This window comes from Gossypium hirsutum, chromosome A12, assembly GCF_007990345.1.
Source record: "Gossypium hirsutum isolate 1008001.06 chromosome A12, Gossypium_hirsutum_v2.1, whole genome shotgun sequence".
Classification (NCBI taxonomy): Eukaryota; Viridiplantae; Streptophyta; class Magnoliopsida; order Malvales; family Malvaceae; genus Gossypium; species Gossypium hirsutum.
This window is the reverse complement of record NC_053435.1, coordinates 93928090-93947615: the sequence shown is the minus strand read 5'-3', so window position 1 is coordinate 93947615 and position 19526 is coordinate 93928090. Positions and strand designations below refer to the sequence as shown.

The 19526-nt window shown below is 34.7% G+C and overlaps 4 protein-coding genes across 8 annotated transcripts; 3 read left to right on the top strand and 1 right to left on the bottom strand.

The window, feature by feature from the left end:
* Nucleotides 1-570: 570 nt before the first annotated feature.
* Nucleotides 571-4545, top strand: LOC107934767 (uncharacterized). Of its 3 annotated transcripts, none has more exons than XM_016867273.2 (5): nt 571-765; nt 1181-1225; nt 2613-3411; nt 3615-4087; nt 4219-4545. In XM_016867273.2, the coding sequence occupies exons 3-5, from the start codon at nt 2848-2850 to the stop codon at nt 4325-4327; spliced, it is 1146 nt and encodes a 381-aa protein (XP_016722762.1). In that variant the 5' UTR covers nt 571-765; nt 1181-1225; nt 2613-2847; the 3' UTR covers nt 4328-4545. The 3 variants fall into 3 exon arrangements, with proteins under 3 accessions (XP_016722762.1, XP_016722761.1, XP_040939062.1); XM_041083128.1 differs by lacking the exon at nt 571-765 and having other exon boundaries at nt 848-1225; nt 2613-2817; nt 3009-3411; XM_016867272.2 differs by having other exon boundaries at nt 605-1225.
* A 1023-nt stretch (nt 4546-5568) lies between these two features.
* On the top strand, nt 5569-7565 carry LOC107934772 (uncharacterized). 2 transcript variants are annotated; one of them, XM_041083130.1, is made up of 6 exons: nt 5569-6126; nt 6214-6317; nt 6590-6687; nt 6783-6973; nt 7054-7121; nt 7310-7565. In XM_041083130.1, the coding sequence occupies exons 1-6, from the start codon at nt 5727-5729 to the stop codon at nt 7352-7354; spliced, it is 906 nt and encodes a 301-aa protein (XP_040939064.1). In that variant the 5' UTR covers nt 5569-5726; the 3' UTR covers nt 7355-7565. The 2 variants fall into 2 exon arrangements, with proteins under 2 accessions (XP_040939064.1, XP_040939063.1); XM_041083129.1 differs by having other exon boundaries at nt 6196-6317.
* Nucleotides 7566-8143: 578 nt separating this feature from the next.
* On the top strand, nt 8144-13363 carry LOC107934765 (protease 2). Its single transcript, XM_041083127.1, has 11 exons — nt 8144-8613; nt 8932-9095; nt 9353-9575; nt 9653-9797; nt 9891-10097; nt 10230-10364; nt 10794-10922; nt 11418-11827; nt 12247-12463; nt 12724-12917; nt 13026-13363. Exons 1-11 carry the CDS (start codon nt 8195-8197, stop codon nt 13219-13221), a joined length of 2439 nt encoding a protein of 812 aa, XP_040939061.1. The 5' UTR covers nt 8144-8194; the 3' UTR covers nt 13222-13363.
* Nucleotides 13364-13372: 9 nt separating this feature from the next.
* Nucleotides 13373-16399, bottom strand: LOC107934764 (transcription factor BIM2). 2 transcript variants are annotated; one of them, XM_016867266.2, is made up of 7 exons: nt 15910-16399; nt 15652-15736; nt 15050-15119; nt 14860-14955; nt 13972-14306; nt 13759-13879; nt 13373-13630 (listed from the first exon to the last, which is right to left on the bottom strand). In XM_016867266.2, the coding sequence occupies exons 1-7, from the start codon at nt 16028-16030 to the stop codon at nt 13577-13579; spliced, it is 882 nt and encodes a 293-aa protein (XP_016722755.1). In that variant the 5' UTR covers nt 16031-16399; the 3' UTR covers nt 13373-13576. The 2 variants fall into 2 exon arrangements, with proteins under 2 accessions (XP_016722755.1, XP_016722754.1); XM_016867265.2 differs by having other exon boundaries at nt 15652-15742; nt 15910-16388.
* Nucleotides 16400-19526: the final 3127 nt, after the last annotated feature.

The following is a 19526-nucleotide window of genomic DNA, read 5'->3' as shown; positions in this document are numbered from 1 at the left end:
AAGTACAATAACTTAGGACGCATTTTAACTTAATCTAAATAATTTACGTTCAAAGTTATTTGAATCGAATTAGATTAATTGATTGAACTGATAGTTGATCGATACACTAGTTCCAGCAAAGAAATTGAACTAATTCATTTACGAATCAATACAAATTCATTGAATTGAAAATTCAATCAATTTTATTTTTATTTTTGTAATAATTTATTTAATGAAATTAGATAAACTATTAAAATTGAATCATTCGATAACATGATGGGATCAACTGCCGGTCTGATTGACAAAAACATAGGTAACAATGGAGGACATGTTTTAAAAAATCATGACCGGTTAATCTAATCCAACTCGCGAGCCCTTGGCTCTATAATGAAAACGGTTGTGTAGGATCATTTCGGGGGAAGAGACAATAGAGAGTTTGACCTGGGAAAAAATGGCGAGGATTAAACTAGACAAGAAGGGGACCCACGCGAAAACAGACAGCTCAACATATCCAATTAAAAACCAACACGTTTAAACTTGAATCATCGTCACCGTCATCACCTTCAGTGGATTCGCACTTGCAGTTTATACTTTATAAATAAACAAAGCTCCTTTGACTTCAAAGAAGAGAACTGATGAGGTTCTTCGACATCTTTGTGTCAGCATCCAAGAAAACAAAAGTCAAAAGGAAAGAGTAAAACATTTTTATTTCTCATGCATTTTGTTGAGGCAGCTGTTTGGTTGGAAGGAAAATTTGGTTTTTCTTTTTCCTGAGAAATTGAACAGGTAGGGTGGCGTTGTCAGTGTGGTTATTATAGTTCTAAAATGGGGTGGGTATAGTTAATGCTAAAACTGAACCTAATAAATAAAGGGTTGTTGTGGCAGTTGGAATCTCTCAAAAACTCTAAACCCAAGAGAGAAAAAATGGTTTTTTTTTGGTTCATGATATAAGTGTGATGTTTTGATTTTGACACTTTTTATTACGTTTATGTTTCGATAGTTGCATGTCATTTAATTTCTGTATTAATTTAGATTTTCTACTCTTTTGCCTTGCTTTTGCTCTTTGTTGTTGTTAAAAAGGCCTCTTGGAAGCACCCAAAGCTTCTTCTTTTAGAAACCCCTAACCTCCAAAGGGTCTTCTTTTCCCTAAGGATCCCCCTTTGTTTCATTTATAATGTGTTTTCTCTTGGCTCTTTTGCAGTGAAGATTGGTGAAAGTTCATCCTCCATATCACGGAGAAGAAAAGGTACAAACAAACAAACTGTAATTTATTTTAATGTCTTGTTTTGTATGATTGTTTCTTTTTGTATTTGTTGGGATCTGCTTTAGATCTTTGACATTCTCTCCTTTTGTTTTTTACTGCAGCTTTTTCATGTATTTGAAGTTAAATAAATCTGGGATTTTCTTATAACCAATTATAATGGACTAGATCTGGTTAAAACTAGAAAATATAACAGATGGAAAGGGTTTATGTGGGGGGTTTTAAAATCAGCTTTTTAACTTTTGAGTCATAATTTAGTCGTTGAAAGTTTATGTAAGCTTTTTTCCCCTAATAAAATTTTCTGAGTCTTGTCTTTTTGTATTTTGAGTACTGACTAAAGGAAGATTCCCCTCGAGCTGAAATGTTTTTGGTGATGGAGCAATTTATTTGTGAATATTACTTTTTGCACTTTATTGCTGTATTTAATTGGATACTATTAGCACTTTTAGGTAGTGCATAGAATTGGATAATTGTTGGTTTCTAAGCTAGTGAATGAGCTTGAATTACATGATTGTTCTAATTTGGTTTTATCATTCTCTCAGCACTGCTATAATTTTAGTTTTTCTTTTGAAGTCCATCCTTTTTCTTTTGCTTTCTGTCTTAATCTCTGGATATTAGTTTTCCGGGTTAAGGCTGCTCGGTTCATATGAGCCCTTTACTCCTTGTTTGGTTTCATATATTTCTGTGCTTCCATGGAGGTGGATGGTTGTTTTCCTTTTCGACTAATTTAGTTAAACAAAAATCATGACATGGTGGTTTCCAACTTTCAATTGATCATATGATCAGCTTTGTCTTGGTGAAATGTTCTTATTCCATCCTTTTCGAGCAACTTTATGTTTAATATGTCTGCTTGTTGCTGTTTCTGTTTTCTGCGAACTTAAATAATTTGAGTTTGTTGCTGATCAAACTTGTCCTAAATTTCATGTACAGAGTAGCTTTCTAGTGCAAGACATAACTCTGGGTTACCACGAAGCTGGTAGAACTTAGTAATAACACCATCGTTAATTTTCCTTCTTGTTGATTTGGTCTCTCTAGTCTATCTCTTCCACATGAATCGCTATTTAAGATATTTGGTTGATATCTCATCCTGTAATTAGCGGGCACTTTTGGTAACTTCGCTTTACAATGACTTCTATACTAAAGTCGGTCTTTGCTTTAGTGCATTGCTACTTTATTTTAGTTTTATGTTTAATTTACGTGCGGACAGTGTTCAATAGAAATTTCACAACATGAAGGTGTTTAACATGGCTATTAGATGGTTTTGAATGGCTTGATCTATGTTTTTTCTTGCTGTCCTTTATTCTGCTGGACATATTTGATCGTTTACATACGAAGGTCACAGGTTTTATTGAATATTTTATTGTACTTGCAGATAATGAACAAGTGCTCTTCTATTCAACAATAGGCTACAAGAATGACTTACAGCCTTATTCATACTTGGTTGACATAGAACCTTTTGAGAACAAAGAAAAGCGTCTGGATTTGGTTGGACTAAAAGCCGAAGGAAAATCAGAACGGAGTATTGCACGAGCGTAAATGACTTTTCCTTTGATAACGAAACGGAGGTCACAGATTTCGTGAGATCAAACTCTCATTTCTCAAAGAATATGGATTCAATTCAGGACTCGGTTTTTTATTTGAATAGAAGTGTGATGGAGTCTAATTTGCCTGAATTGGTAGTTTGTTATAAAGAGAGTACATATCATGTTGTCAAGGATATCTGTATTGATGATGGAGTCTTGACAAAGGACAAGTTTTTGTTTGACAGTGGTGCGAATGAGAAGTTTTTGCCTTCCGAAATGGATCTAGAAGCTCAACTAGTGAAAGAAAACTTGAAAGCCCATCCTGAAGGAAATCAATCTGGCAAGGATATTGACGATAAATGCAGCACGAAGAAAAAACTTGATGCTGATACATGTATACAAGATGTTTCCTTACTAGAAGAAAGTGAGTCTAACAAGGGAATTCCATATCAATGTGATTCTAAGGATTTGATTTTATCAAGGGAAATGAAGGAAGATGCAGTGAAAATGATTACAGAAGACGTCTCCAAAAAGTTGTATACCCTTGGACTTGGAGAGTTACTTTTGATGTCAGAAATGAGCACAGTGAAAGCTGAAATTGTGTGTTCCGATTGCAGAAGTGATGGAACCCAACAACAGAACTTTCAGGTAAATTTTAATTAATCAAAGTTACTAAAATGTTGATGTATTATACTGAAATTCCAATGAAAATGTACCTCTATGCTTAAAGAAAACAAGTATGACAGTATTTATATTAGAAATCTATGAATATCCATTATGTATACTGATTGTTCAGGAGGAGAGGGTTCACATTTTAGGAAGTAACATGATATGTTTCTATTTGCATGTAGAACTCGAGAGAAAAGGAAGCGACAGTGATGCCTGCTTTGGTTTCTCCAGTTGAGGAATCAAACAATGGCAATGAGGAGGCAATTCTCTCAGCTCCTGCCTTGGTTTCTGCAGCTGAAGAATCCGAGCATGGGAAATGGGAAGCTACCTTGATCAGTCCTGTTCTGGCCTCTGCTTCTGAGGAATCAACCGGCAGCAGAATTGTCGATGAGGTATCTGATTCCTCTGCACAAACAAGCAGCAAAGATCGTTGTTGCCACAATCTTGATCTTGAACCTCTTGCAAGTGGAAGTACGCCCAAGGTGGAAGATCCAGCTGATCAGCTTTTGTCGAGCAATCTTCAACGCGGCTATGGAGAGTGTAGTTTCTCTGCTGCAGGTCTAATAACTTACTCTGGGCCAATAGCATATTCAGGCAGTCTCTCTCATAGATCAGATAGCAGCACAACAAGCACTCGTTCTTTTGCCTTCCCTATGTAAGTACCATTCGTTTCTTGCACATAACTTGTCCTTCATGTAAGTACCATTCGTTTCTTGCACATAACTTGTCCTTCATATCCAACCCAAAACTAATCATAGGCTGCTTGGATATTGTTCATTCCTACAGATTGCAATCTGAATGGAATAGCAGCCCGGTAAGAATGGCAAAAGCTGAGAGGAGACATTACAGGAAGCACCGAGGTTGGAGACAGGGCTTCCTTTGCTGTAGATTCTGAATACTTCTCTATTCAATCCATAGGTTATACAAATATATTATTTTGCGCTTATCAAAATTATATTTTGGGTTGGGGGGGGGGTGATCTCATGCATGTAAATTGAGCTGTAAGCAATGTCTTATCATTTTCATATACCATTGGAGCATCTGGTTTTGGTTTTTTCAATTTGTTCATAGTATCATCTTTTATCGTCAGATAAAGAGTGTTCATTGTTCGTATTCTTTTTTCCTACTATTTACCCAGAATATTTTTTGTCCATAATCTCAGCCCATACGCTAAATTCATTCAGTTCCGAGAACATATTGCATCGTTCATGTTATTGAACTGAATCTCAAAGTGATAATATTTGCAATGTCATATTGTTTTACTTGATGATACTTTGAGTCTGCGTTTGCCATGGAATTGTTGTTAAATGTCAAGCTGGATATGCTTGAAATTATGTTGCCACAGTTCTTTATTTTTCTCATTTATTTATCCGACGTAATTCCAACATAACTATTTTTTATTTTTCTTCAATTACTAAGGTTTTTCCTTTTTAAAATATATATACATGAATCGGACTTTTCGGCCGAGTTTGAAGCATGGTAGCCTCAGAGAGCTAGGCCTACTTTTTGGTTCACTGAAATTCAGAATAGTGGATTGGGCGGATGGATGATAAGACTGAAATCAACTGGCATCTATGGATAACCGATTAGATAAGTAATTTACTGGTTTCATCCGTTCAACTGATTTAATTAAAAAATTATTAAAAATAAAAAAATTAATTTAATTGTTTGTTCAATTAGTTTGATTAGTTTGTATTACTTCTTAATTTAATCAGTTTAAAATTACTTTTTGAATCAATCATTGTCGATTTTTACTTCAACCGGTCTGATGACTAATTCAATCATGTTTAAACAACATGAGCATATTATATTTTTGGTAAAATAGGAGGCTTTAATTGAGGATTTAAAGAAAGGATAATTATGGATTAAGTGAAGTTAACAAACAGTCAGGAATTTTTAATTACTATTTAAAAAAAAACTATATGGTTATTTGTCCTTTTAATAATTGAATAATGACTTTAATTTTGCAAAAATGAAAAATAAAAAAATTAAACTGAAATAGGAACTGCGACTTTGTCATTCGTACAACCGTTAGATCCAGCCCACCCAAGCTAGGCCTTAAACAGTGGGACCCACTTCAAATAATTATCACATAATTAAAAAGCTTTTTATTTGAATTTTAATTAATTATAAAAAAACTTTTTAAATAAGAATAGTAGCCGGGATCTAGAGATCTATTGACTCTGGAAACGGCGCCGTTTCGTAAGAGTCCTTCAAGAAGTAAAAGCGAAGTTCTTAAGACGGCAAACAGGGAAACAGAGAAAGCGAAGAATCAAATCTATCAGATCCCCAAGATGGAAGATTTTTGGAAGCGAGCGAAGTCATTCGCTGAAGAAGCAGCTAAGAAATCGCAAACCCTAACTTCGCCCAACAAATTGGCCGATCTTGTCGCTGAAACCGCCAAGAAGTCCAAGGAACTCGCTGTCGAAGCCACCAAGAAAGCCGATGAGCTCAAAACTGCCGCTCTCAAACAAGCCGACCAAATCCAAATCCAATCCATCTCTAAGTCCATTTCCGATTTTATCCCTCCTCAACTCTCCTCCCTATCCATTTCCTCTCCCGCCTCCACTTCTTCCGATCCTCCTCCTATCCCCGAGTCGGAGCTCCGCAAGTTCGGACTCACCGATGATTTGAGAGATTTTGTCAAAGGCTTTACTTCTACTACTTTCCAGAACTTCCCTTCCCCTGTCCAAGGTAAACTTTTCGTTTAATGCATTTCTCTCGTGTGTTTCTTTTCTTCTGAAAGATAAAATTGTCTGGAAGTTTTAAATTTCATTGTAGACGAACCAGAGCCGTCCGATTCGACTACTGCGGGGTCCAATGTACGGAAGGATCTGAGTGAATGGCAAGAGAGGCATGCCACTCTTGTTCTTACTACTGTGAAGGTATATATGTGTGTGTGCGTTTGTTACATTTCGCTATAGATTTTGTAGTTCTAAGGCTGCGTTTGGCTCTACTCTGTAGTTGTGTTTAATCCTAATTGCTGAATTTGGCATTGAGATGCTCTTTCCCTGAAGTCAATTCTTTGTATCATTATAATTTTGTATTCCAAAAGGAAATGTCAAGCTAGACTTAAGTTTAGTAAGAATTGCATGAAACATTTCAGATTTTATACTTCCAATAATTAATTTATGCAAAACATATTATTCTTATGCAGGAAATCAAGAAATTGAGATATGAATTGTGTCCTCGTTTGATGAAAGAAAGGAATTTTTGGAGGATATATTTCACTCTTGTAAGCACTCATGTTGCACCGTAAGTGTTTAATTATGATGATGATGTGATGATTATGATAATTTAGGGTTAGCAATCAAATTCTAATTATGATGTAAGGTGTTTATATTTATCAGTTATGAGAAGCAGTACATGGAGGAAGTTAAACAGAGAGGAGTGGAAGGGGTAAAAGAGGATAAACCTCAGCAAAAACCTGTTGTGAAGGCAGAGTCAGAAAGTAGTTTGAAGACTAAAACATCAAGTGCATCTGCCGAGCAAGATTTGGACACATTTTTGTTGGGAGATTTTGATAGCGATGGTGGTGGAGGTATATTCTTTGATATTCTTTCATTATTTGCGTTAGTGATTTTTAACTATAAGTAAGCTAATCATTTGCATGCTGTTCAGATGATGCTGATGCTGATGCTGATGCAGATGGGAGCTTGGATGATGATTTTGACAAGATTGAAAATTCTGTAAGATTGAATAACTGTATACATCCTGTTATTAAGGTGCCCTAACTCCTAATAGGTCCGTTGCATCCTTGGATCTACATCTCGTAGCATGTCTAAGTTTTGGCTCAACTATGTTGGTCCTAAGGTGGTTCTGCCTTCTTTGAATTGGTCGTAACATTATATGATTCAAATTTGTTGGCTAATTGCAGGATGTTGAAGATGAGACGAAGAATGCAGCAGGAACTAAAGCTTAGAATGGGAGTAAGTCTGATGGCGAGGAGAAGGGATGGCAGAAGCTGTTAAAGAAAGGGGGTAGTCTGAGAAAATGATTTCAGTGTGTTTGGTTTATGCAAAGAGATATTATGATATTTTATTCATTTATTTAAACGCAAGAAACAATTAGAACATCATTACTTGCCTTGTACAGAGAAACTCATTCTTATTAATCAGATTGTTCTTGTTAAAGCTTTTCCTATGTATTTGTATTCGTAATTCAGTTTCGTCCAGTGGGTTCAAAAAATTTAATACTGAATCCAACTTCAAGCTCAATTCCAAGATGAGTTTAAGCTCCATTTGATTTGCTAGTTGATTTTCTTCTTTATTCTTTTTAACAACCGGTAAATTATATTATTTTCTCATATAATATTTACATTATAATATGTTTAATTTTTCATATAATATAATATAAATTATATTATTTATATACCTTCAAAAAATTTTACATTATCTATATAAGAAATAATATATTATATAACTTGGAAAATAGGTTAAGCTTGTAATTATATTGGAACTTTAGCGTTGCTTTTATTTTAAATAAACTTGAATTAATATTTTTGTTCAATCCATTTCGAGTTTAACTAAGTAATTAAACCCATAATTTTTATAAAATATGAATTATATTATTTTAAAGATTTTTTTACTTTCTATATTTTATATAAATAATTCTTTAAGATAAATATAAATCAAATTTAAGATTTGAAACAAAGTTTGATTTGATTTTTAAATAAACTTATATATATTTTTCCATAAACCCTTCTTTAGCCAGATTGTGGGTTTTTCATACTGTAGTATATAGAAAGAGGGAGTGAAGGCAAATGGTCTTGGGTCTTAGAAACTACAGCGATATGCACCTTCTCTCCCGCTCAGTCTCCAACACTTCACTCAGAGCCCACTCTTTCTCGCTGTCTTTCGCCTTAATCCCCTCCATATCTGCTTCTTCTTCATCTTTCTCTTCCAAATGCAGAGCAGAGCCCATCTCAGTCCCTTCTCAACCCCCTCCAGTTTCCAAAAGGGTTCCTTTCACACTCTCCCTTCACGGCCATTCCTGGCAAGATCCTTACCATTGGATGCGCAACACCAACGACCCTGATTTCTTAAACTACCTGAACCAAGAAAACTCTTATGCTCAAGCTTTCATGGCTGACACTGGATCCCTGCAACGAACTCTTGTTGCTGAGATGAAAAACCGGATGCCCTCTAAGGTCTCCACCCCTGTTGAATGTTTTGGACCCTGGTTTGTGTTTTCTGATATGCCCCATTTCATAGTTTTGGCTAAGTTTTTAGTTTTTTTTTTAATATGAAATTTCTATCTTTCTTTGACATTAGTGGTTATGTTGTTATTTGGGGTTTATGCTAGTATTTAGATTTGGGTTTTTATTAAGTGGTGCCTTCTTAGAGCTATTTTGTTTACATCGTGTCTGTTTTAGAAAATTTACGGATGTCTGCTTGTTTTTGGTGTAGAACATGTTATCACCTAATCTTTAAAATTTATTAGAATCTTAGCCAACGCTTGCAGCTTAATAAAATTTGTGTTTACATACGTTTTACGCAGGCTGTATTACGAGTACATACCAGAAGGGAAGGAATACCCAGTTCTCTGCAGGAGGTTACAAACTAACAAACCTGGTTGGGCGGAAAAGATTCTCAGTTATGTGAAAGCTGAGTTTAGAAGGGAGGAAATTTTGCTTGACTGGAATGAAGTTGCTGAAAAACATGGTAAATTTTTGTATCTGTATTGGATGGAGGCACAGCATATGTTATGCCATCACTATCTGTTTATTACTGTTAAAAACTTCAAAACTTGAATGAATAGAATAGAATAGCAAAAAGTGAGTCCTTTTAAACAGAAAATGAAAGTTTAGGGTTCTGATTATTTGGCCATGGTATTGTTCTTTACCACATATGTATGACTAAAACTGAAATAATTTTCTTTTCTTAAGGTTTTGATTGGTGTTATCATGTTATATGTGCAGGTTATGTTCATGTGGGTCAGTGTCGAATTTCACCAGATCACAATTTTCTAGCATACACGCTTGATGCTACTGGCAGTGAACAGTTCATGCTTCAAATTAAGGACCTCAGAAATGGATGTATTATTCCAATGGCACCAGAAAATGGAATTGTTAGCTTGGCATGGGCTCAAGATTGCAAGACTCTGTTCTATACAATTGCTGATGAGAATCAAAGACCTTACAGGCATATTTCTTCACTGTGTTGCCTAATTTTTCTTAGAACTTGATATGTTATCCAACATATCTCTAATTTTTTTGCAGGGTTCTTTGCACAAAATTAGAACCTGGTAATACAGATGATACCTTGGTATTTATGGAAAATGATCCTAGCTATTGTGTGGACCTAACAAGTACAAAAGATGGCAAGTTCATAACTGTGAATTCAAATTCAAGGAGTTCATCGGAGGAAGGCATTTACCTTTTCATTACCTTTTCCTTTTACCCTTTTTAGATTATAATTATCCCTTGTGCCAATCTTATGTCCATTGCATTATTACAGGTTTATGTTGTAGATGCAACTGAACCTTTGAATGGCTTGCAAAGAGTACATGAGCGTGTTTCTGGCGTAAAATATTTTTTGGAACATCATTTTGGTTTCTTTTATATTCTTACAAATGCTCCTATGAAAGAAAATATAAAGTGTTCCCATGAAGGTTTATATTTAGCTAGATGTCGAGTTGGAGACATCCAGTCAACCACCTGGCAGGTTTGTTCTATTCGTATCTGGAGAAGTGGATAGCCGATTCCTTTTTGTATTTATCTTTTCTCAACTGAAAATTTCTATTCAAACTATCCTTTATGCACATCATGATAAATTTCTATATGTATATTTTCCCAGAATATTTTCTATCCAGGTAAAGATACCTGTATACAGGATGTGGATATTTTCAATGGACATTTGGTGCTTTTTCTCAATAAGGATGGCTTTCCTATGATATGTTCTATTGATTTGCCTATTAATGTTGAGTGCAAGGTATTGCAATTTCTGATTTTGTCTCTCTTTTATTAAATAAATGTGCAATATGAATTATTGTTTGTTGTTTCCAAGCTTTTCGTTCTATGCTTCATGAACTCTGAAGTCGCTTGTAACATATTATTCATTTTTTAGCACAGAAACTTAGTTTTCATTGCCTTTCGATACAATATTGAGTTTCACCATGGAAACGCTTTTTAATTTTGGGTTTTTAAACTCCTAATTGCAACCTTTCAATTTTATATGGTTTGATGATTCCTTTTCACCCTTGCAAGTTATGAAAATAGAAATAAGTATTAGTCAAAATACATAAAAGGATACTGATGAAGTACTGCCTAAAAAATTTCTAGATAATAAATTTTATCATTTTGTTGATTTTGGCATTGTTACTACTTGCACTGATTTTCAATGTGGTGAGTTATTTTGTAGCATCAAATGCTGATCGAGGATCTTAATCCGTGGTTTTTCCCTATACCCTCAAATTCATGTAGTGTTGAACCAGGTTCAAACCTTGACTTCATGAGCTCAGTATACAGAGTTGTGCTGTCATCTCCAGTGGTAAATTTCTTATGAGCTTGATTATGATACAGTTACTTTTAATATCTTGATGCTTTGGACTCTTTATCGCTTTCTCTCTCTTACATTTGATGTCAATATGCTTAATGTGCATCTCTGTCACTGAAATTACTTTTTCAGTTCATTTCTTGGTTTACAAACATGACAAAGCTCTTGCAATGCTGATGAGTATGAATGATCTGCCTTTCTCCAATTGAGAAAAGGAGCTTTAAAGGCTGATGGCTAGAGATTCAAGACTCTAGGGAAACCTTACATTTTCTCAAGTCACTAAAATGAACTGTCTATTGATCTTCTCTATTTTCATAGTTATTTCATTTGCTAATGATAGTAACAAGTCTCTCTGCTTAGTAAAAAGTAAAAACTGGTGAGTCAGATTTGTTTTTTATGTGCTGTGCTTATTTTAGTTACTTGAGCCTTGGATGTTTATCTTGTTTGATTGACTCTAAATTTGTTTAGCCTGTCTTTTTGCTTCTCTAGATACCTGATGTGATTATTGATTTTGACATGGCAAGACGAACTTTCTCAATTGTCCAACAAGAGGAAGTGCTTGGTGCTCCTAGTAATGCTCGATCACGCTCTTCAGGATATGAACTAGATACCCTGCAACATCGTGGCATTGAAAAGGATGCAAAGGACAAAAATGTTGAATTAGAAAGATGGAAGGACTTTTCCAGTACTTATTGTTGCGAAAGAAAGGAAGTTATTTCGCATGATGGCATCCAGGTTCCTCTGACCATTTTGTACTCTCCAAAAGCATGGAAGAGCAGTCAGTCTCCTGGAATTTTACATGGTTATGGAGCGTATGGTGAAGTCCTTGATAAAAGTTGGCGTGCGGACCGCCTCAGTTTACTTGATCGTGGATGGGTGATTGCATTTGCTGATGTAAGGTTGGTTCATGTTCTTTTCCTTCTATCAAATTTGTTTGGCATCCCTTTTTTCGAACTAGACCACATCATTTTCAACTAATTTGTGAATTTAGTTGTCTATTTCTGTCTTCAAAATTGTTGATTTTTGTATACAAGCATATGGATCTTAAGAAGGGTGACAAAATGCAACTAGAAGTCATTATTCTCTTTCTTGTCTGATCAGTTGTTTCCCCCATTTGTTTGAATCATTTTCTCCTTAAGTACTTGTTCACATTCTTGATTTTACATTCCTGGCATTGTGTTTGCATCAATTTTTTTTTTCATGCTTTGTACTTCATGTTCAGTTAAAAATGGAAAGAATTCAATGAACATTTGTCGGTATATGACAGTCTTGGATATTGTTATTTGTTATCTCAAATGCTCAATATGTTTCTCAAAAGGGGTGGTGGCGGTGATGATCATTCATGGCATAAAACTGGCAATGGACTGTTTAAACAAAATTCTATACATGATTTCGTGTCGTGTGGCAAGTACCTAATTGATGAGGGCTATGTTCAGAGAGATCAACTGAGTGCCATTGGAGTTAGTGCCGGGTGTCTTCTTATAGGGGCGGCTCTCAATATGTACCCAAACTTGTTTCGTGCTGCAATCTTGAAGGTTAGCCATTTTAGCAAGATACCTGACATTTATTATTACTCTTTCTTGCTCGAGTACTACATAGCTAATAAGCAGACTTTAACTAAACAGAAGCTCGATCTGAAGTACTGATTAGAAACCTTCCAGTGCTAAATCAAAGATTAAAAATTTTTTTCCTGTACTTTTTTGCTAATAAAACTGGGAAGACCATGAGGAAGCTGTTTTTTTCCGGTTCTGTCGTTAAAGTGTCATAATAGAGAGTTTGTTAATATTTCAAACAGGTACCCTTTCTTGATATATTGAACTCATTACTGGATCCTAGTTTGCCTCTCACAATGTTGGACTATGAAGAATTTGGGAATCCTGGGATAAAGTCTGAATTTGAGTGCATATCAAGTTATTGTCCATATAAAAACATTCGTCCCAGAGGTTGCCACCCTTCAGTTCTTGTTACAGCATCCTTTAACGACTCGAGGTAAAAGCCAGCTTCATCCACTTCTAATTTTTAGTTTATATTTGCATGAATGTCTCTATACTTGTGCCAATCCATGGCTTTAAATTCTTTTTGTACATTGATTCAAAGGGTTGGAGTTTGGGAAGCTGCCAAATGGGTGGCCAAAGTACGAGATTCTGCTTGCTCTTCATGTTCTCGTTCTGTCATTCTTAAGACAAATATGAGCGGAGGACATTTCGGTGAAGGTGGCCGCTACATTCAGTGCGAGGAATTGGCTTACGACTATGCTTTTCTGGTTAAAGCCATGGGAGTTGACATGAATTAGCAATAAATTTGTCTCTCATAAAATGTAACTAATTAACAGGGAAATTAAAATATTAAACAAAGGGATTCGTTTCATACAATCCTTTGTGTGAGTGATTGATGCTTGTGTCTTTTGAATAACCAATTGATTGTTAGTTGAGGCATCTTTATGATTTCAGATGGCTAACCTTCGCCATCAAGATGATTTGTTATATACATACATGATCCATTATAATACAGTTGAACATTGATATTCCACGGATGGAAATCCCAGGAACCATCACAAAAACATATGCTACAACCAAAACCCAGGCATATACAATAACCCTATGAAACCAAAACAGATATATAACAGATGGAAGGATAAAACTTGAATGTTATTTCTTCAGCCGCTTTTGAACCGGATTTGAATCCTCTCCATTGGCAGACTCCTGTAAAAATATTATAGCAGAACATGCATGACGTAGTGTTATATTAACCCATCTTAGTAATAAACATGGGATAATAAACCGTATAACAGGTTCAACCAACACATGTTTTGCTTGATTTGAGTTAATACCTTAGCAGACGATGTTAGCCCTCTATTGCAACGCTTTCCGAGATCTATCTGTACCGAGATGTTGGCCTGTGACAGATCCAAACCCGTTCTTTGCAGTGCTTGTGTGAGTGTGTTCAATAACCTGCTTCACATTATCATCCATAAACAACATTCAGCAACATAACTGCCTCGTGATGTATGCAAAACAAGCAATGTTGCTGGGGTAATACCCACCCTTGAGAGTAGACGCTAGAGATGCTAATCGTTCCTCCTTCAATGGCCAGATCATCCTGTTGGTTCAGTGTATCATTGCTGGTAAGACACTTTTGAGCCTCAGACACAGGTCTCTGAAGTGGATGCCCACCTTGAATGGGCACAGCCAACTCAGCTTGCTCATTATCTCTGACTGGATCAGCTTCTGATGAATCCAATGCACTTGCGATCATTGAGGGGCTGATATTGATGTTTTTCTCATCTAACTTCCCAGAAAATGTTGACCCCAGCCCAGGATCATTTTTAATAGCTTGCGTGTGATCAACAAAACTCTGACCACGCCAATGACTGTTTCTCTATTCGAGGAAGGCAAGAGTAAATAATTAATCGGAAGGTTAATACCACAAATAAGAAGGCACCATCTACAGCCACATTCTTCAACACCAAGTAAATTGTTAATGCAAGCAATCAACACCTTCAAAATAAAACAATACAAAGCACCTGAATATTGCAATTCTAAGCAGTGCCATGGCGTGAAATTCACATTCACAACAATCATATGAGGACTAATAGATAAGATACTTCTCCACATCCAATTATTGCAACGCTTAACATAAAATTTAAAATATCAATACCATACAAATAAACGAATCGAGTATATTCTCTTATCACCACAATGAAGAATTGCAACAATTTGACTTAAAGCAATTCGCATATTCAAAAATAAGACCAGTAAAAGATCACATACATCATTAACAAGCCTAATGAACTGAATTTCCAATAATAACAATGACAAGAAGAAAATAGAATATCTAATAGCTTAATAAAGCATATACACACAAATCATCATAGCATGGAAATTAACCACTTAAACCACATGAATGGAAGGCATTCCATATAAGAACATACCCATGGCTTTAATTTCGTGGGCTCTGAACTCCATCCCTGGTAAGAACCCTCATATTTTTGAACCTTCTCCTGTAAAAATTGGACATACTCTATGACCTGCAAAAGAAGATTGATCCAACAACAATTATTCAAGCAGAGTTCTTCAGATGGAAAATAGTTATACAAACACCATTCTGGATTCATAACATACCTCTAGCAAGAATGAAGCCGTATCTCTCTTTTGATCCGTGTTTGGTATAAGATCTCTCAATATTTGAAATCTAAAAGACGGCAAAGCTATTAGTATTACTACTATTCATAAAGTTAAGCAAGCTGCATCATCAATTTGTAACCTCTCAAGAATCTATGGTACATATACAGTAATACAATAGCACTTAATTTTGGATCCAAGCTTCCATGTAGAACAAGCACTTAACTCAGTGCTAGCAAGAGAAGAAGCAAACATTTTCAGTCACCATAACATGGCCAATAACGTCAACATTTCAGGTGCCAATTCAAGTTAGAATTTTATAAACTTAATCATTCTTTTAAACGCTCAGTAGAATCATCATCTACTCATAATACAGTGAATTAGCTACAAAATACAATTCCTTGTATCAATCATCAATATTTCCATAACAAAGTCAACCAAAGCTGATAAAGTTAAAAACTTTGTTAGAGTCAACGTATCCTGAACCATTACATTCCATGGCTTATGCAATTACTTGAACTTCAGCTCAGTCCCCTTCCCTCAATTTCCATAGTAATTATAAAAGATGGACATTGAAACTGGAAGAAAACAAAAGGAGATACCTTTCATTAATCTTACTCCTCCTCCTCTGCTCCGTGACAGAGTGTTTTGATCGTATAGCTTTAGCCTTATCACTGTCTTTCCCGTCTGCTTCTACAGCCCCAAACAAACAAACAAACAAAAAACGAAACAAACCCAGAATTCCAAATTCAACAAAAGAAAAGAAAAAAACACCCTTTAAGAAACAACCATATAGAAATATAGTAATAAAGGAAAAGGGAGATCTGGGTTAAAGAGTGGGATCCAATCTAATGATATACCATTGTTGATGTTGGTGTTGGTATTGGTATTGGCGTTGACAGAGAGAGTATGAAAGGAAGAAGGCCGTGTCTTTTTGGAACCAAACTCTTCTTCCTCTTGACTTGCCTTTCCCCTTCTCATTTCTTTACTTCTCCAGATGTCACAAGCAAAATATACATAATGTGTTATAAAAAGGAAACCGCCCAAAAGTATAAAAAGAATGAAAAAGCAAAAAGACAATTTGTCGGGTTGAAGGAAAAGGGAAGAGAAAAAGCAAAAAAGTGGAAGGAAATGGAAAGGAAAATATGGAGGATTGTTGGTAGGTTGGCTCCCGGCGAGAACAACAGTACTCTGTGTGTGGGGTTAAACTACAAAGTTGTTTTTCTTTTTTGATGGAATGGGATGGAATGGAGAGGGAGACAAAAAGAAAAGGGATGAAGTGCAAGTCATGTGAGTGGCTTTCCCGTGATAGGTTTGCTTAAATTGGGCATTTTATATTACATGGGCCCTTCTTTTATTATTATTATTATTTAGAATTATTTTTAATTTCTCAGCGACATATAAATGGACACTCAGAAAATATCTTCTTAAATTAATAACAATATTTATGCCAATCAATTTAGATGTTATAGATTTGATGTTATATTAATAAGGAGAAAAGCAAAGCAATTTATGAATTTGATTAAATTTAAATATGATATTTATACCTACTTTATTTATATTATTGGATTTAATACATTAAAACATGTTTTTCATGGGTCACAAACCTGGGCTTGATGGTGTAGTCCCTTAGATACGGATTTTTGTCCATGCCTGCATTAAGTCCCATCTAGTCTTCTGATCTATTTTACGATTTAAAGAAAATATAAAATATATTATTATGAAAAATGGTAGATATAAAAATAATTATATGCTGCAAGTCTTCTTTTTTTTTATTTGTTTGAATTAATTATGAAACCTTTAGATTTTTGAAACAGGATTTAAGAGCGACATCTACGTTACAGAAAAAAATAAAATTCAAGAATTTAAAAAAAATAATATATATATATGATACTATTTGAATCCTACGTGGTGGAGCGACTCTCGGTTACCATGTGGTTTTTTCACATTTTTGTCTCAGAGCACGTCTCCTTTTCTCTGGCCAGGGGTCTCCTCGGTTCTCGGTTTCTTCTGCTCCGGCAAGGTTTGTACATTTGGTGGAGCCACCGTCATCGATAACCCTCGTCAGCTCGCGCGTGGTGGCTGGTTGCTGACGCCGCTCCTAAGGCTTGAAATCTCCTTAAGTCGGTGACTCCTGACGATGTACACCGTAGTGACGGTGAACCTTCTCCAGGCTCTTGTTGTGGCTTTGACTCCCCCTTAGTGGTGGATTTGCCTTTTAGCCTTTGTATTGACAGTGTTATGCTGTAGGCTTTTGAAGCCCAATGCTTGTATTGTTTGATGTTAATGAAATTGATATTTTGTAAAAGAAACAGCTAATAATTAAATAAAAAAAGTAATCATAGTTAGATGGGTCCAAATAGGAAGAGTGATTGTTCAAAGTTACAGAAGGTAGATCCAAATGATAAATGGGCTCTATTCTTCGATTTTTGTTTCATTTCTTAGACATGGGCATTAAAATATGAAGATCCATCTAATTTTATAATCATCACTCATATTTTAGTTAGTATTTACCAATAATTACATCTTTTTTACTTTCCTTACTTCAACTACCCCACCTTTCATTATTAGCCAATACCACTGATGCTTCACCAAACTTACCATAAAAATTAATCATTTATATCATTTCGCGACAACCCCTATGATTTTTACTCTTATAAATTGTTACTATACGATGGTAGTTGATTTTGCCTATCTCTACATTTGTTAATTGTTAATTAGCAGAGATGGACACAAATTTAATCATGCACTTTACAATTTTTTCAATTTTATTTGGAGATTAACTTATTATGAATCAACAATTCAAGACATGATTTAAGTTTAACTTAGTAATATGCTGTTAAAAATTCTTTAATTATGCGCATTAAAAAAGTCTAAAGTTTTTCGATCAAATGATGCCAATAAAATATGATAAATTACACAATGTGCCAGATACAAGTTGAGTTGTAACTGGAGTTACATCTGAACAACGTAACTATCACTAACAATTTCACATTTGGCATTTTTATCAAAACATAACAACATATTCAAGCAAGGTAATGTGATCTTCAATGCGACACTCTCTTTTAATCCAACCATCTATATATGTAAACAAAATTATGAAATCAACTACGTGTGTGTAAAAGTAAAGGAGTATTAACAAAATAAAATGTAAAAGTTAGAGGACAAAAATAAAATCCAACAACAAAATTATAAGTGAAAAAAGAATTTATATTCTCACTAACTTCTTCACTTGACTCATTACTTTTTCTTCTTCTTCTTCTTTTTCTTTTTTTTTATCAAAAAAGCAAAGGCATTTTACGGAGAACACGAGTCATTTGTCCCCCCTACAACTTCATTAGGCTCTTTAAATTTTGTAGTTGTTTATTAATGTAGACTGAGTCTTCATCTAAATGTTACATTAATCTAACCTTATCAGCATTAGAAAGCCCTTGCAACTAAAACATCAACTAGTATAGGATCTTCATCATCCTCAATCTTAGCTCCTAAATCTATATCAACAACATGTTTGCCCATTTTCCATTTTAAAGAATACTTCAATTCTAATACCTGAGGTACGGTAACATTATCTTTCTACACTATTAAATTTTGTTTTCAAATATTTTGATATAACAAAATAAATAGTAAAATTTTCTTAATCAAATTCCAAAAATTAATTTGACAACACTAAGATTATTTTCAACTGTTAAAAAACTCAAAATCAAATTTCCAAATGCCTTAGAAATATTATAAAAGTTTTTGATTACCCTCAAGTTATTTTACAAAAGTTTCTAAGCTTAATTATGTAGCATTCCAGCTAAGTATCGAGACTTTGTAAGTCAGTAGTCAAACTTTGCTTTAGGGGAGCAAAGACTTGGGACTACCATGAAAGTCTCGAGATTTAGTAGCAATTCTCAGTACTAGCAAAATCAATAGCCAAAGTTTGCTTCAAGGGAGGAAAGTCTTGTTACTTGCCTTCATAGTCTTGATACCCAGGCTTTTCTTTTCAACCAAGTCTCGAAACTACCCTTCTAAAACTCGAGACTTGACCTTGCAAATTGCATTAAATGTTGTACTCATTTTCTTGTACAAACACTTGTAAGGTCATTTGTTATTCTAAAACTCGAGACTTGACCTTGCAAATTGCATTAAATGTTGTACTCATTTTCTTGTACAAACACTTGTAAGGTCATTTGTTATTCTTCCTTTCAAGTGTTTAATTGTATTAGTGAGAACCAATTTTCCTTTGAAAAGTTTTCATTCATTCTTAATTTCATTTCTCTTGTTTGTGAAAATAATTAATGTTTTGGGTAGAAAACTTTGAGGGAAAATGGTTCAGTTTTAGCTATTCAAAATATAGAGATTGTGTAAAAGTTATACATTGTCTATTAAAGGTATCAATTAGTGAAAAGTATTTAGTTGTAAAAAATTAAGGTAGTAAAGAAAGGCATTTGAAGCTAAATTACTATAGATTCTTGTATCATTTTTCTTGAGCTTA